Source organism: Pelodiscus sinensis, chromosome 7 (assembly GCF_049634645.1).
Source record: "Pelodiscus sinensis isolate JC-2024 chromosome 7, ASM4963464v1, whole genome shotgun sequence".
NCBI lineage: Eukaryota > Metazoa > Chordata > Testudines > Trionychidae > Pelodiscus > Pelodiscus sinensis.
In genome coordinates this window covers 46,303,224-46,321,748 of record NC_134717.1, presented here as the reverse complement: position 1 = coordinate 46,321,748, position 18,525 = coordinate 46,303,224, and the positions used below count along the sequence as shown (strand labels likewise).

The following is an 18,525-nucleotide window of genomic DNA, read 5'->3' as shown; positions in this document are numbered from 1 at the left end:
AAAAGTGTAATTAATAAAATGGCAAAAAGTAGATCAACCAGCCTTTTGTGGTAGATAATTTCCTTAAATATTGGAATACTTTATACTTTAGGGCCTGTTTCTGAAAATCATTTCTTAAGCATGTAGCCCTTTATCCAAAAAGCCCTTTAAGACATCCTCTGAAGTAAATGTATGAAGTTTTTGGCAGTTAATTTAATCCCCCCAAAAAGTGTTTAATCCTGCAAACATGCACATGCATAACTTTACTCATGAGATTAGGCTCATTATAGTCAGTGGAACTACATGCATGAGTAAAGTTAAGCACGTGTAAAAGTCTTTGGGAGACTGGGACATAAACTGGTGACAATATATTCACATAAACTAAAGCAAGCAGCAAGACATTCTTCACAGAGGAATAAAAGGTTTTAATGTATACCTAGGATGAATATTCCAGAAACATATGTTGGTAGGAATACAATAAAAGCAATATTATTTACAAAAACAGATGCACTGAAATCTAGAAGAGATTTTGCTAGTGTCCATATTGTCCATAGGGTTGAGCACAGGAGTTCTTATTACAAAATCCTCCATTGACACTCTATAGGACAATATCAATTCAAATGCAAATACCCTACACCTATATATTAAAGTAACTTACAAGATACAAAGCTAACAGTAGGAAGCCACTTTAATTCACGGATCTGGTATATGACTCCTATGAATTGCATTACAGCTTCTTTAAAAAAAAGTTAGATTTTTTTTTTACAAAGAAAATAAGACCTTTCCCACATGGTTCTATCATTAGTCAATGGAACAAGCTGGCAAAGAGACTGTGGAATTGCACTTACTAGAAATATTCAAGGCTAAATCAAACACCCATCTATTAGGGAAGGCTTATGAATAATAATGTCTAACCCATCAAAGGCAATGTGATATACTAAAAGTCCCATTAACAAACCCATACAAATGTTCTATTTCCCTTCCTAAGACAAAACATAACAGGGACAAAGCACCCCCAAAAACTCTGGGTTTCTGAGGTAATCACTTCTTAAGATTAAGAGGTTATCAGCATTTACAGGGTTGCACTGACGCAGCTGTAACACTGAAGACACTATTCATATGACAGAAAAGCTTCACCCCTCAGCATACGGACTTTACCTTCCCGAGAGGCAGTAGCCATGCTGACAGGAGAAATCCTCCTGTCAGCATAGTGCTGTTTACACCCAGCGTTAAGTCAGAACTATGTCACCCAGTAGTGTGGAAAATGCACCCCCCAAGCCATAAAATAATGCTGCCATATGTATGTAGTGTAGACCTGGGTGAAATGATGTGGCTATGCTAAGAATGAAGAGTGTAGCTGTCAGGACAGGATGGGTCAGAGTCCAAGCCATGCCTCCAAGACATACAGCACAGAAAGCACGTCTCAGGGAAATTGGAGCGATAATGCTTTAAATCACTTGTGTGCCCTCTTGATTCTGGGATGGAAATAGCCCTCAGCATAACCAAAGCAGACTGGGAGGCAGCTGCAAGTTATGACAGCCTTTCTTGAACTGCCTATGGATTGCAATACAAGCCAAAGTGACCACAGAGTTGTGAATTATGGACCCCGGCTCTTCTCCCAGCATGCCCCTGTACCAGTGAAGGGACCAGCACAGGTTTGTCTACGGTAGCCCCAAATGCAAGACATGCACTGGGGGAATTCTTCCCTGCCCTCTTGTGGGCTTCTTTATACAGTGATGCCAGAGTGGGGGACAAAATCCCTCACATCTGTGTGTTGAGCTTTTTAATTGTGGAGCTATGCTAGTAGGTTTCAAGGCTTCCATATGGGAGGACATCCATCTACACTGCTAGTTCATGTCCCACTCTCTGGAAGCATGCCTCACTGAAATGACTTACTGATGGTAAAGAAAAACAAGTTAATGCAATAAGCTAGATTTGGAAGAGAACATGCCACAATCAGTAAATGCTTTACAGCTCCTCTACATTCACCAGAACTCAAAGCCTAAGTGATATTTGTGCACAGAGTCAGGTGACAGACGAGAACAGCATGCCACCTTGGCTCCACTTCTCCCGTTAGGGAAGTTTAAGTCTTTTTCCTACACTTTTGCTGCCTTCTGCTGTGCAGCAGCCAGGGAACATATGGCCTCAAATGACAATTATACTCCGAGTGTGAGGAAGTTAGAAATCTCAGTCAACCAGAATCCTAATTCATGCAGACTTTTAGTCCTGTTATCCCTTTTTACTATTTAACATAGTGAAGACCTGGTGAACAGACATCACTTACAGACGGGAAATTGTAACTGTTTACACTTTATTATTTAACTTTATGTTTCAGGTTACCAATTTCAAATGAATCACAGTCACTGACTCTATGGGACACCATAAAGAGTTGCAAAGCTCTTACTAGTTTTAGCATCTGTAAATGGAACAAAAGCTGATATAAGGAATTAATATCTTATGCAGTCATATACATCTAGCTATTCTGATTAATAAATAATTCTGAACATAGTCTTTGTTACTTCTTACTGGAGAATTGCTACAAATAGGCTTTGGATCAGGACCCAAAATTCACACATAAAAGCACAATGTCAGTGCACGGAATAAAATGTCTTGATACCCTTATACTTCAGCTACTAGGAGAAGGACATTACTCTCTCCTTGTACAATGAATTCTTTGATTCAGAAAATTTGTTTCATGAAAACTAAGAATTCACAGAATTCTACAACTAGGGAACTTGGGGGGAAGGGCAGTCCCACTTGTAAAACTCACTACAGACATGGCTAAGAGGGCTGCACTGGTTGTGCATTTCACTTGTTTTGTTTTTATCTCTGTGCCTCCGGATCAATTGCCATCCATAACAGCTACATATTTAATACACTGCATTACACATATATTGCCTGCTTTGTACCCAGAATGACGCTGGCAGTTGGTCGCTCCGCCCTTCTTTAGTTGGCAATGTCTTCATACCAATGAGAGTGAGATCAATATATGTCTCACAATCTTATCTAGGGTTTACATCACCAACTCAGATATAAAAATCACACCATCAAATATAATAGAATTAGTACCATTGAATCAATTGCTTTCAAATACATAAATTATTCTGAAAGTACAATGGAAAAGCAAACAACACGAATTCAGTACCTGAAGTTGTATTTTTGCATCTTTGCTGACACTTTTTGTTCTCCATCGTCTTGTGACCCGCTTGTCTTTCTTTGAAATATCTACACAGTTAGCCTACATTACACAAACAGTTAAAAGCAACAAAGCACTATTAAGTTGACACAGATAGGACAGCACGTTAGTAAAGAATCATAATGTTAGACATCAATATATAGGAGAGTAAAGATAGAATGGACAGGTGGTCACTCTTGTGATCTACCTATGAAGTTAGCCACAGAATACAGTAATTAAAACAAGACTAATAAGCATTAGAGACAAATATTATACCACAGCTAATCACATATTTAACAAAATTACTAAATATATTTTATTTGTCAGTACAAAATATTCAGGACAAAATCCTGATATTCTTATTTATTTTTACTGTTGTTACTCAGTCAGAACTCCCAGGGCAAAATGCAGACTCCAGAGAACTCAATGGCCAAACATGCACTGAGGGCAGAGGTCGCTGGTTTCACTCCCATGGAAGTCAATGGGAGTTTTGCACGAGCAAGAAAGGAGTAAAAAAATTAATGAAATTTTCACATTTCAGGGCTTGCTATTGCTCCCACTAAGTCAATGGAAAACTTCTTCTGACTGTTGGGAACAGAATCAGGCTTTTCAGCTCTTTCTGACTGTCCATATTAGTCAGTCAATTGTGCAAGGTGCTGACTTGTTTGGAGTGGCATTGACAGTTTTTACCACTACTATCGAGGTGCTCGACACCTTCCAGATTTGGATCTCCCATCCTCTTAAATTTCACTGCTACGTAAGCATGCTATATACCGTAGGGCAATGCCACTTAGCATACTTTTTTATTTTATTTAGTTATATATTTAGTTCTACTTTTGGCAAAGGACGTATGAGTTGTCCCATCTGCCTTAAATTAGTAAACTACCTTTTACCAATAAGATGTTTTTCATTGTGGGGTGTTTTTTGGGGGGAGGTTTGGCAGGAAACAGAAGCGGGGTTTGATACATGTAGTACAATCATTATTAAATTACCCTGTTAACCAGAGGGGTACTACAATTCCAGAATATAAACTAGTCTGATTTAAAATGCAACGTCCTGTGACAGACATAGAAAAATGTTTCAAACCCAAAGGTATTTAATGAGACAGAGCATCTACAAACCAGGTTTTTACACACATTTACCTGCATGTCTGTGAAGTTTGGTGCTGACTGAGTCCTCTGTAGTATTTCTAAATTTTGAAGAAGCCTACTGAGTTCCACAAGGTTTGATTGGCAGTGTGCAAGATCTAATACATATACAAAGGAAAATACATTAGGTACTTTGATTCAAAGATAGATTTTACTCTGATACCATAAACCAACCTAAGCCAAGAGTTCAGACTCTATAAAATGATTATGATGGATAACCTCATTTTTCTGCAAAAGGTTCAGGGACAGGTACCAGAGGAGTAGACAATTAGCACTGACCCAGCTGTTGGTCTCTACCCTTTTCTTCTACAACTAGCATAAAAACACCATCTTCTCCGCCTCATAGTCAGCAAGACCAGATACTTTTACAACTGTGGCCCCAAGCCTGCAAACACTTGTGCACATGCATAAAATGAAGTATATGTGTACACTTTTGCAGGATATGAGGCTTATGTTTTATCACAACATTCCAAATTCTGCTTTCTTTCTATATCTTCATTTAGTATCTGACCTATGTCACTCATACTCTGATAACTCTGATAACTCGTTTCACCATTTGGAAAATAGTCCCTAGTGCCTATTATTTTGCCAACCAATTTTTATTTGCCACTGACTCCACCCACTGCATGTTTACTTATGCCAGCCATTAGGTTCTTTGCTCACCTAACAGTACTAAAAATCCATTTGATTCTGTTTAAATAATTTTGTGGGAAAAAATCTGAGAGGGTATGTCTACACTACAGCACTAATTCGAACTAACTCAATTTGAAATAGTTAATTCGAACTAAGCTCATTCGAATTAGTGCATCTAGACCTAAAAACTAATTCGAATTAGCTTTTTGCTAATTCAAAATAGCATGTCCACTTTGAGTGGACCCTGAACCGAAGTTAAGGCTGGCCGGAACCAGTGCCGGCAGGGCATCAGGTTAGGACTTAAGAGTGTGGGGCTGCTGCCTCAGGCTAGCTGAGGGCTGTGCTTAAAGGGACCCGACCCCCACCCCAGACAGACAGTTCTCAGGGTTCCCTGCTTGTTTGTCTAACTCAATGAGGGACAGCAAAGCAGTCCTGTCTTGGAGTGCCCTGAGTGCCCGCACTCGGCACATCACAGCACTCGGCCATCAGCCCGGCTGCACTTGCCGCAGGCTGCCATCCGGGGGTGTCAATCGGGGGGCTGTCAAGATCCAGGAGGCCCTGAAGGAAAGCTTCCGCCCCGAGGAGCCTGCAGAGCCACCCCAGTCCTCCCCATCGGGGGCTCGTACCCTATTCCTCACTCACCTCCTTCCACTTACCCTTCCTTAGCCCCCCTTCCTGATGTAAAAAATAAAGGACATGTGTGTTCACAAATAGAAACTCTCTTTATTTAACAAAACTGGGGGGGAGGGGAATTAACCTCTGGGGAGACTGGGAAAAGGAGGTGGGAGAGGGGAAAAGAGAGGGTGGGAGAGGGGAGGTGGAAACCTGGGAGGAGGAAGCTGGAAGGGGGAAGCCAGAGGAAGGAGGAGGAGGGGAAGTATAAAACTATGGTACACCATATCTTCAGTACTGTGTACAGATGTGGTCTCCTCACCTCAAAAAAGATATTTTGGCCTTGGAAAGGGTTCAGAAAAGGGCAACTAAAATGATTAGGAGTTTGGAACAGGTCCCATATGAAGAGAGGCTAAAGAGACTGGGATTTTCAGCTTAGAAAAGAGGAGACTGAGGGGGAATATGATAGAGGTCTATAAAAGCATGAGTGGTGTGGAGAGAGTGAATAAAGAAAAGTTCTTCATTAGTTCCCATAATAGAAAGACTAGAGGACACCAAATTAAATGAATGGACAGCAGGTTTAAAACTAATAAGCGAAAGTTCTTCTTCACACAGCACATAGTCAACCTGTGGAACTCCTTGCCACAGGAGGCTATGAAGGCTAGAACGATAACAGAGTTTAAAGAGAAGTTAGATAAATTCATGGAGGTTGGGTGCATGGAGTGCTATTAGCCAGGGGATAGGAACGGTGTCCCCGGCCTCTGTTTGTAGAAGGCTGGAGATGGATGGTACGAGATCCATCCATCCATCCATATGTTCTTATGAGACAAATCACTTGGTCACTGTCTTCAGTCCATCCCCTCTGGGGTACCTGGTGTTGGCTGCTGTCGGCAGACAGGCTACTGAGCTAGATGGACCTTTGGTCTGGCCCAGTACAGCCTTTCTTATGTTCTTATGTTCTAAGCTCAGGGTCGGGGGTCTCACTGGACCAACTTGATTTTCATGCAGACCTGCTCCTGGGTTCACATGTGGCCTTCGGTGGCCAGGCTGGCAGCTATCCTGCCCTAGACGGCCACATTCCTGTGCCTAGTGCAGAGATCGTGGACATTGGAGGCCTCCCCCCAAACCTCGATGAGGTCCATGATCTCCGCACTAGACTAGGCGGTCGCCCACCTCTTGCGGCCCCGGGCAGGCTCCTGGGAGCTGCCAGCCTTGTCCTGGGAAGAGGCGGAGGGCTGGGTGGCAGCAGGTAGCTGGCTCATGCCGTGCCAGGTGCAGGGTCCTCTGGCTGGGTGCTGGCAGGCTTGCAACTGGCACAAGCACTGTAGCCAGACCGTGCCCTTTTAAGGGTTCCAGGGTCGGGAGGGGGGCAGAAAAGTTTCCCTGGTTTGGCCCAGAGTGGCCACCAGGGCAAGCTGAGAAGGGCTAGCCTCCAACTAGTTCGAATTAAGTGGCTACCCAGCCCTTAATTCGAACGACTTAATTCGAACTAGGCGTTAGTCCTCATAGAATGAGGTTTACCTTGTTCAAATTAAGCACTCCACTACTTGGATTTAAATTCGACCTAGCAATTTGTATGTGTAGCCCCTATTAAAATTAATTCGAACTAACGACTGTTAGTTCAAATTAACTTTGTAGTGTAGACATACCCAGAGAGAATAACAAACTATAAAAAAACAAGAGTAAATTCCCTGTGTTCTTACCAAATTTTATTATATTTCATACTTTTGGAGATGGAGGTGAATGAAACCAGTAAAAAATAGAAGTATGATATTTATATGTACTCAAAGGTGAAGAATCTTAATAAATTGGAATTTTCAGACAATGTGACCAAATTTCTAACCCTGAGTATCTATGAGTTAGGTACTTAAATTCTCATTTAGGCACCTAACAAAGGGTATGTCTATACTACAGGATAAGGTTGAATTAAGAGATGCAACTTCAGCTATGTTAATTGTGTAGCTGAAGTCAAAATACCTTACCTCGACTTTTGGCGCTGTCCACACTGCAGGAAGTCTAAGCAAGAACAGTCTCCCTTCGACTTCCCTTACTCCTCATGGAAGCAGAAGTGTCAACTGGAAGGCCCCTCTCAGTTCAAATTAACTGTCTTCACTAAACCTGCTAATTCGAACCCTGGAAGATCGACAGCAGCAGCTTCGATCTTCTCTGTAGCGTAGACATACCCTAAGTGGCCCCATTTTCAGTAATGCTGAACCACCTACTGCTTCTACTGAAGACAATGGAAGCAGGCCTGGGCCTCGGAGGGGAAAAGGCATTATTTTACCTTAAAAAAATCTGAATAGCTATTTTAAGAATCAAAAATACAATTTAAAATGTAACATCCAGAAATGTGAAGACAAAGCACCAATTCCATCACAATGAACAGCTTTAGATGTTGCCACTTTATTATTTTAGTTGGGCCATTTTACATTAACATAAAGAAGCATCTTAGCCTTTTTGGTTGACTATTTTTTTTGTAATGTATCAATGGTCTTACTTGCAAGAAAAACATGAAAAAGAATGACTGACCTTCTGCACACCTGTCCATCTCCTCAGAATCCTGCAACCAAGCGACTACTTTACTTTGGCCAGTGGTATATGTTGCAGGAAGGCTATTACTACATGGTATGGGGGATTGCCATGGGAAGCTATTTTGTGGACCCTAAAACAACACAGGAACATTTAAAATATGTTAGTATGATCTATGCTTTGCTGAGCAATCTAATCATCACACTACCTTTAACTCAGAAATTAAATTCTGTATCTGAAATTTTAACAGATATAAGTGAAACTGAAATTTTCACTTTAAAGAAGTATCTTTTCAGAAAATCATATGGAATACCCTAAGGTGCCTTCGAAGAAACAGCACTTCCTGAGCATCAGCTTGAAAAATTACTCACTAAGAAGAACATTATCAAATAATAAAGAGCCAGATTAACCCCTGCATGTTCAACATGGTGCAAATTGCTTTAGGGAAGCTTAGAGCTCTAATGGGGTCTCTATAGGAAATCCACTACAGAAGGCTGCTGCAGAGATGTGTTGAATCAATATATCTTTCAGCTACAAATCCTTGCTGGGCAGTGTTGCCTACTTTGATTATTTTTTCCATGGCTGGTTACACCAGCTTTACAACCAGAATCCACCCTTATGTCCATTAGGGAGTCCCACCCACTGTAAATATTACAGTAATGTCAAGAGGAGTGTTTCCACAGAAGGGATGCTGTATACCTTGCCATCTAATGCAGCAACATTAGCAGCTGGTGAAGACTCTGTAGTGGAGGCTGAAGGGAATATGTGGAAGCTGGCATCTCTTGGTGATCTTACAATCTCATTCTGACGGTACAATCTGTGATGGCGCAGTTTTGATACCCACGCGTCAAATGAATCCTGGGACTTCACCTAAAAGAAAGGTGTCAATTATGTGTTCATAAAGATACCCAGCTTATTTTACAGCTATTATGTATGCGTTTTTCCTTGTGGATAAAAAGAGGAGAAAAATGCATGGCAATACTACTCACCTTCAGGTGATAGATATGTTCTTCTGTATCAAGATCTATTCTACGAGCTTTCTTTTTAATTGACATAACGGATAAGCCAACATCAATGCTTCCATGTACCTTGCCTTTCTGAATCTAAAATCAGAAGTCATGTTAAGAGACTGGTAATATCAAATGCTTTATTGTCTCTAACAACAAAGCATTATTGGTGTAGTTGTTTCATGTTTTAGGCAAGAATTTAATGTAAAACAAGATAAAATAGATGGCACACTAGGTTTAATGTAAAACAAGAGAAAATAGATGGCACACAGAGGTCCACACCCACAAAAAGGGTTCATTCCAAAGTCAGTTCTAATATACGGCCTTGATGGCTCACTCCACAGCGTAACTAAGTTTAGAATGATTCATTTTGATTATGTACAGGGTATCCTCACTATAAATACAAGATACGTTAAAAAAATGCGTATTTATAAAGAAACGACGTAAAGCAGAGAATTGTTTTTCCCATGACTGACTTCCATTTGTGCAAATTGTTTTGGGTTTTTTTTGTGTGGTGTAAGAGCAGGGAATGGGAGGACTTATAACGCATCCGTTCCTACAAGTGTCAATATGGAACCAATGTATACTGAGGTGATTTATAGAAGGGATGCCACTACAGAATAGAAGCTAAATTCAAGAGTTAAAAATTATTTCCGGGCTAATCAGTCAAGGTCCTTCCTTGAATAAATGACTCTTTAATTAATCTATTCTATACTTTCATAGAAGTCAGGACAGAGTTCTGCTCTGGGATAGAGCTCAATCAACAAGCTACTCTCTGTCCATGTGAGTATCTCCCAGTAGAAAATCAGATGCTCAATCAAACAGTGAACCTAAGGGCAGAATTTTGTCTGAAAAATCTGGTGAAGTCAGAAGAGATGCCCATGTACCTATTACCATGGCTCTTCCCCAATGCATTACATTTCTTTTAAAAAAAGCTATTGAATACAGTCTACACTAAATTCAGAAAGACTACCAGTACAATAAACTTGCAGTATCATCATAAAACAGGGTCACAGGGGTAAGGGAATAGTTTCAGTAAAATGGACACAGATTTAGGCCTTATTTTTAATTCCATCATACGGTAATTGTTCATATGGTTAACATATTAGATGATATCTCATCTATGGCAAATAACCAACAGATAGAGGTCAGAATCCTGATAGCCTTAATTGCATATTTTTTCATGTCCATGTATTATTTAAATAGGGAGACATATAAATTAGGGGAGCAGGATTTGATCATTAGTAGTTTACTAAATCCAGAAGCACCCAAAAAGCATGGATACAAATGAGCAATGCAGATAACGATGGACCACATCTTCTTATGCCATGTAGGAAACTGGTAACTTCAAGTTTGCATTTGCAGTGTGTCCCTGCCATTCTCTCTGTAATAAGAGAGGCTGTAGGCCTGGAAATCTGCATATTGTGATGAATTCACTGGTCATTAGGCTCATCTGAGCAAAAGCCTCTGCAATGCCTCCTGCAGCCATTTCCCTGTCTCTTCCAGAGATGTTTCCACTGCTCATCCCTGTCCTATAGGTCACTGAGCAAAGTGGGAAGCTATGCAAATGAATGCTGACCCAACATCAGCTCATGCAGGGTAGCACCAATGAGTCAGCGAAGAGACTATGCCATGAAGAAGCAGTGGTGTGCAGTGCTACCCCCTCCCACCCTGAGCCCTACATCTTCCCCATTTATACTCAGTCAGTGCAGAGGTCTTTCATGGAAACAGCACTCCCTCTTTTAAGCCCAGCAGTCATCACCTGCTAGCTTGTGTTCCCTTAAGGATCCACTGTGCGACATCAGGGTTTAATAACACAGCAGACTAAGCTTTCAGTCAAAATTTAAGACTGGCCTTCAGTTTTACTTACATCGATTGGTGACTTTGAATACTTTAACATGCCATTATCCAGGACAAAAAAGCGCTGCAGGGAAAAAAAGTACAGGAAAAAATAAGATCCTTCTTAGTGATCAAATGCAATTTTAACTATGCAAAATCACATCCTCGAAAGTAGGTTTGTTATCCCAAAACACCTTGAAGTCAGAGTATGGGGACAGAAAAAAGCCTGTAAATGAAGTACTGAATTGACTATTTGCTTTCAATTGTTTTGGCAACAATTATCTTGTAGGCCAGGGGTAGGCAAATATCAACTTGCAGACTAGAACCGGTCTGCCAGGATTAGACCTGGCCAGCCCCCATACCACTATATCTGTTTCTTCACTAGTACAGGATATCACAGCTCTTGTTGGCCACAGACTGCCGTTCCTGGCCAATGGGAGCTGTGATCACCTATACCTGTGAGGAGCAGGTAAATATAGTGGCAGTGGCCCACCAGGAGCTAACCCTAGTGAACCACCACCATTTTATTCCCCTCCCCCCCGCTCTAGGCACAACAGATGGGTCCTCTCAGGCATTGGCCAGGGAATGCTCAGTAGTCAAAGATAGTTTCCTGCTCTCTGACTAGTCCAGAGAGGTCTATGGCCTGACGCTTTGGCTTAACATTTTTTAAAAGAAGGCCATTGTTTTCTTCATGCTCTCCCTGGATTTTACCCACCCACATCAGTCACATTCTATGTTAACATTTTTCTTAGCTTTCTCATCCAGGAAAAAAGAAAACACAAAGCTATTCCTACTACAAAAGGTAGAACTACCTTGTGGCTCTTGTGAACCTTGGATCTACATCTGGGAAGGGATGCATGCTGAATGCTGAGACATACTCCATCACCTTGCCTACGTCTATACTGCAGGCTTCTTCAGCAAAAGCTTATGCAAATGAAGCATGGAGTAGAATATCGCCATGCTTCATTTGCATAATTAATCAGCAGCCGTTTTTGCGCAAAACCCCCCTCTTGCGCAAGAGCCGTTCTTCCTGAAAAAATGAGGAAGAACAGCACTTGCACAAGAGGGGGGTTTTGCACAAAATGGCTGCTAATTAATTATGCAAATGAAGCATGGCGATATTCTACCCCATGCTTCATTTGCATAAGCTTTTGCAGAAGAAGGCTACAGTATAGACTTAGCCCCAATGTCTCTCTTCAATGACAGAGCATGGGGAGAGAACAGTTTTCTCTGTTCTGAGGGTTTGTTTCAACTAGGATAAAAGGTGTTTTGTTAGAATGGGTTAGCTAACACCCTCTGAAACTGTAGTGTAGACGAGGCAGTGCAGACTTAACAAGTGCTAGCTTCTCAAGATGAAGCCTTGGCTTTATCTTAAGCAGTTTAGCATGTGTTGAAGGCAGTATGCTTTCTATTCAGTAGGCTTTTAGAAGATGTTAACTGATGTGGGCTGGCCTAGAGAAACCCTCACACATTTTTTAAAAACTCTAGTGTAGTGAGGGCAAGTTGTGTGTTAACATGTTAAAACAAATTTTTAAAATATACTTTTTATCTTAGTCTAGGCAAGCCCTCTGAGGCAGCTGCAGTGGAGAGGAATGACAAACTTCTTGTGCTGTGATCCAGATCAATCTAACAACTTGGGCTGAGCCAGCATGTTAATCAGAGATCTCTGTAAGTACCTCCTGACAGTACTGCATGAAGTAGTGCTCATGACTCAGCAGGTGACACCACTGTCTCAGCCTGATATATGGGGGAAACTATTGCTGGAGACATTTATTGCAGTTGATGTTCAACCAATTACGGTAATTAAAGACCACTTAGAATTTTTTTTCTAAGGGTAAGATGTTAGTGGCAGGTAATTCTGCCTTCTCCTGCACTCTCCACTGGATAAAAGTATTGTTTCCCCATTTATTATTCTAAACTGTAGTGCAATTATGAATACTGCAGAGAAATAGTCACATCATTTCACTCCATTTGGGTACTGGATAAACTGATATACAAATTATATAAAAGAATTTGCTATGTTATCAAAGCCTTTTGAGACCCTTTGTGGTGAACTATGTTATCTACTATAAATGTAAATGGTTATTTTATTACTGCTTATGTACCATGTGCTGCAATTACTGTTTTTAGAATGTTTCACTATCTCCCAGCACATTGTATTTTTACAGAGGCTTTACATCATGTAGGCAATCTCTGAAAAATGGCTTAATGAATCCAGTGCTTGAATGCAAATTGGGGGTATCATGTTTATGTGATCTGTAAAAATGGGATAAAGACCCAGAGCCCGAGTGTGATCGACTTACTCACATTTACAAACAGATATCCAAATGAGAAGATCCACTTGAGTCAATGTAATTGTTCATCAACATGTGCAAGGAGCTCATAAGCTGGTCCTTGGAGGTGATGTAAGGTTAGACTCCTTACATTCACTCTCTGAGAACACCTGTGACAAGGCTTCTTCATCTGGGATTTCTGCCTCAGTTTCCCCTCTCTTTTAGAGTCCCCAGTAACTCTTATGCACACTTTCCAATTATAAACAGCCCTTTACAAAGTTAACTGATTACAGAAGCATCACAGTTATAATCCAGAATTCCGCAGTATGGCCCAAGCAGTACATTCAATCTTTCACATCCCTACAGGCCATCAACATAACCAGCACTGTCCCGGCATCTCTTCCCACACTCAGGGCATGTCTACACTACATGGCTCCATTGACGAAGCCATGTAGATGAACTTTGTAGACATAGCAAAATGACGCGGCAATTTAAATAACTGCCGCTTCATTTACATCAAAATGGCTGCCGCGCTCTGCCGATCAGCTGTTTGTCAGCTCAGTGCGGTAGTCTGGATGCTCCGCAGTCGACATCAAAAGCCTTTGTTGACCGCCCCAGTAAACCTCATCGCACGAGGCATAACGGGGCTCTGGGGTTTCTCACCATGCTTTGAGCCGGAGGTATGGCTGCAGCATCTCTCACCAGGCCTCCCCTATGCCTCCTTAGTTGGGGTGTGTCTCCATCTGGACAATTCCTTGTACAGTTTTGCCTCTTGCTGGGAGAGAACACCTGAGACACCTCTCCATCGTTCCCCAGCCCACGCTGTCCTTCCAGCTTCAGCTCTCTAGCTCAGAGAGCCAGCAGGCATGTCCCTCTGCTGCTCTAAACTTTCAGCCGTCTCCTGCCATGGCTCTCTGATCTGGGAAAGTTCATAGGTCTCTCTCTCTCTCTCTCATATACACCTGCACCACTGTTTCCTCTAAACTGCACACTTGTGCAGGCGTGCAGGGAAAATGTCCAATCCGCCCACCTCCTACGCAGAGCTATGTGGCAGGCAGCAGGCAACTGCTCTAGCAGCCAGGGCCAGAGGAGCTGCGAGTCGCATAGCAGGCCCCAGGACATTGCTCTGGCAGCTGGGGCCGGGGAAGCCGCATGGCAGGAAGCTGCTCTAGTAGTCAGGGCCAGAGAAGCTGCGATCCACATGGCGGGTGGCAGGAGACAGCTCCTACGGCCGGGGCTGGAGCCACCATGTGGGAGCCTGGGCAGGAGAGTGGAGGTGCAAGTACCGGGACTAGTATCAATGGGGGAGGCAGTGGGGACAAGGACAATTGGGGCCCGGCACAGAAGTCGGCTGGGTGGGGGGCAAAGGCACCTGCTGTCTGTGGTGGGGGGAGGTACCGGGCACAGGTAAATTCCGAGAGGGAGCAGAGGGAGACGTTGCGGGGCTGTGCACAGCTTTCTGGGCAGTGGAGCTTTGACTGTGGGCCTTAGACCCAGGCACTGGCTGTTTGTGTTTGGGGGGCAGATAGCATGGCCTGGCATATATATTGGTGGTATGTGGGGGGGCAGATTACAAGACTGGGTATGTTGGGGGGTAGGCAGTTAGCCAGGCCTATACAGGTACCAGCTGGCTGTGTGTGGTCCTGATGGCAGCACAGGCAGTGTGTGCTGGGGGCAAGGGACAGCAAGCTGGGTAGTTTTCAGGGTGGTATTTTTTTGAATAATTTTTTTTATATATATAGTGGATACCACAATGGCACACATTCGAATAAGAGCACATGACATTAATATTGGTGCATAAGACAAAACTTGCTCCACTCACAGATGGAAAATCTTGGAGGGAACACTGACCTGCACTTCCACTCGCACTTTCTTCCCACCTTCCGCTTTCTCCAGCCTTATCTGGTTCCACAGTTCAGCTAGAAGCTCTCACCTCTCCTTCCTACAGGGGCACCCTTCACTGCAACTCTCAATCCAGTTCTACTCTTCGTCTGAGTTCTTCTTCTAAGCTCCAAACTCCCCGTTTTTCCTCTATTAACTCTGGAATCTGGACTTCCTTGCCTTTGGGTTATCTCCAATTTATAACTCCATGGGGCAGCCCAGCCTGCCTCATTATGTCAATCTAGATCACATCAACAGGATAGCTGAGTCCAACTCCATTTGAGGGGCCAATTACCTTGTAATAATCACTTGCTAATACATGAAATGTTGCAAAGGAACCTAAATTAGTAGGAAGGGTCTTGCTTTATGCAATACTTTCTTACATGTCTTGTTAAAGTTTTTTTTCTTGATAAACCCTTATTTTCTGACACCTCCGTTTAAGCAGGTCAAATTCAGGATGATGTGTCAGCAACTAAATATTCCATTTACAATTGTTCAGGGTTCCCAGAGTCAGATTTTGGTAACCGCATATGAGGTGCAATATATAGTGAGGGGATGGGGAATGAGGAAAAATATAACTTACGCCCACCATTTAGACCAGAGATGGGCACCCATGAATAGGATGGACCACATGAGTAGCCCTTCTTCACCTCAATGGGCCTCAACAGCCCGCTGCCCACTGGGACTCCACCTGTAGCCTCGCGACCCCATTATCTGCCCTCATCCCCCTCACTCCTCTTGAGTACTGAGCACCAGAGCCCCACACTTACTTGCTCTTTCTCCTCCCTCCCAGCATTTTCAGAGCATGGGAATCACCTGATTCATTCTCTGCCCTGCTCCTCCCCCCTCCCAGAGCTGGAATGCCACAAATCAGCTGTTCACAGAGTTCCATTTCTGGAGGAAGGGGAAGGAGCAGGGATGGAGCTCAAATCAGGCAATTTGCATTCTCTGAAATTGCTAGGAGGGGAGAGGCATAGGAAGTGCAGAGCTCTGGTATCCCAGTGCACAAGAGACCTATGGGGATGCGGGTAGCCAGGGGGTCCGCAGGCTGCAGGTGGAATTCCAGTGGGCCGTGGGCCACAGGCTGCCCACTGCTGATTTAGACTCACCTATGAATACAGCTGACACTGTTTAGTAAAAACATGATTAACAAACACTCTTCCAGTAAATATTGTGCTTAAAAGCAAGTCTTTGTTTCTTTCAGCAACATGTATTTTGTACTGGAAAATTACTCCGAGTCAGCAACCCTTAGCTGAAGAAAGGCGGGCCAGTCCTTACAGCACACAGCTTGTCACTCAGAGAAAAAGATGGTAATTGTTTTGACATAAGTATAGTGACCTAAATCCAGAGACATACAAGTAAATACATACAGCGATGTCTCCAAACTAAAGGAAGGAATGGATTTTGGGCAGGTGGATTGACTGTTATACTTTCATAGTTCCATCTCATACCTGAGCCAAGTCACCAGCACAGCAAACAAAAACACCTGAGGGTGAAGTGGGCAAGCAATCAGTGCAATAAAGTGAAGGAGCTAGCTTCTTCTTTTTTAATTTTTTTTTCCATCTCAGTGAGAGGAAAACAGCCAAATGAAGTGTAATTATAGTGCAAACAAACTACACATGGTGAACTCAGAGTAAAAGTTCATTTTAAGTGAAACAGGTTGAAAAACGCAAATTGTTATAATGCACTGCAATGTGCCATCTGCAATGTTAGTAACAGTGAGCCCTCTGCTCAAAACCTATCCCCTCTGTTACAAATGAGGCTGGCTGGCTCCTGTGGTGGGAGGTCATGGAGTAAGAGTAGTCATGCCTTGGAGCTGCTTACTCTGCCTTAAGAGATGGAGTTGTTTCCACTGCCTAGCACTCCCATGCCCCTTTGGTTCTTAGTTCCTCTCTGCCCAGCATGCGCACATGCCTCATGTGGCCTCCCCAAACACTACCCCACCCTGCACAGCAATTCTGTTTCATGTGGAGCCAACTACACTTGCAGAGAAGGGGTCAGGATCTGCCTCATAATCAAGTTCAATGAAAAGTGGACTTCACTGCTATTAAAACATTTCACTGCAATAAGGAAAAATGTCCTTGCTCTAACTATGAACGGGAGATTTGCCATACAGGCAAACATCTGTAACAAACTAGTGCCCAAATGCTGCACAGTGTGTGGAATAAGTTTCTCTCTTTCCAGTGACTGTACTGCAAATTCAGGGTTAACCTGCATTATGCCTTCTTTGGTGCAGGTCAGATGAGATCACGTGATCCTTTCTCAGCCAAGAGGTAGCCTTGCAAGAGTGCTTTTGGTCATCAAAATCTAGTGACTGGTAACTGAACAGTAGAATGTCACACGGCTCTGCCTCAAACAATGTGATTATTTAACAGTGCATGGGTTTAACAAAGCAAAGATTAAGACGCACACAATTCACTAACATTACCTTGTGCCAGCCTTTTAAAGGCCATTTTCTTTTCTTCAGCATGAAACCTTCATGCTTGTCTGGTTTCTGGACATTAGTCTGGCCTATTTTCAACCCTTCTATGATTTCCCAACTGTCAGGTTCCTGAAATAAAAGTATAAAGAGGGTATTTAAAATTTTACACTTGAAAACCTGGGCCACAGAATCATATATAGAAAGACTTGTTTACAGCATAAAACTGCTCAGCACCCATTCAGATACCAAAATAAGTGGGCAGATTTTTAGACGTGGGTATATTTTTAGAAGTGGGAACTATGGGTGCATCTGGAAATCTAGTCCATACAGAAGCTGCACTCTTTTGAAAATCTGGCACTTATATGCATCCAAGATCATTTATTTGTATTGCAGATTCATAACTGTGTATGGCAGGACTGTGTGCTAAGAGGAGAAATGGCATTTCATACTTATTAACCAGGTACATTTTGGCAATGGTAAGCATACAATGGGCACACACCAACAAATGTGCAAGCAGGCAGGGAGATGCAGGGTGACAGCTAGCTGTCCCAATGCTGACTATTGATTAAAACTGTAGACATTGTTCCAAACACCCTTCCTAACAGAAAATGTAAAACGGCTTAGCTGACATGGTGAAGGAATCAGGGGCAGAGTCTTCATGTCAGAATGTTTATCCTTTCTGACTCACCAGCGGCCTCCATTTGAAACTTGGTACGAATTATTCCTTCTCTTAGAAACAATGGATTCTGTGAAGAACTGTATAAGGTACTTTCATAGCCATGTTATGGGTTACACATTAAGGCTGTGTCTACACTGGCATGAATTTCCGGAAATGCTTAAAACGGAATACTATTCCATTTTCAGTTTTTCTGGAAAAGGAGCGTCTACATTGGCAGGCTGCTTTTCTGGAAAAGCCCTTTTACCGGAAAAGCGTCTGTGGCCAATGTAGACGCGCTTTTCCGGAAAAGAGCCCCGATTGCCATTTTCGCGATCAGGGCTTTTTTCCGGAAAAGACTACTGGGCTATC

General features: G+C 42.7%; 1 protein-coding gene across 6 annotated transcripts in view; it reads right to left on the bottom strand.

The window, feature by feature from the left end:
- OSBPL6 (oxysterol binding protein like 6) overlaps positions 1-18,525 on the bottom strand; it is a 178,378-nt gene that overhangs the window by 64,440 nt on the left and 95,413 nt on the right. For 4 of the 6 annotated variants that reach the window (XM_025182804.2, XM_006119448.4, XM_014571709.3 and 1 more), the window contains 7 exons: positions 17,505-17,627; positions 10,954-11,007; positions 9,066-9,179; positions 8,776-8,946; positions 8,077-8,209; positions 4,297-4,400; positions 3,125-3,217 (listed from right to left, as the gene is read on the bottom strand). In XM_025182804.2, the coding sequence (XP_025038589.2) occupies positions 3,125-3,217; positions 4,297-4,400; positions 8,077-8,209; positions 8,776-8,946; positions 9,066-9,179; positions 10,954-11,007; positions 17,505-17,627 (792 nt within the window). The remainder of the gene's footprint in view (positions 1-3,124; positions 3,218-4,296; positions 4,401-8,076; positions 8,210-8,775; positions 8,947-9,065; positions 9,180-10,953; positions 11,008-17,504; positions 17,628-18,525) is intronic. The other 2 variants (XM_014571708.3, XM_014571710.3) reach the window with 1 other exon arrangement.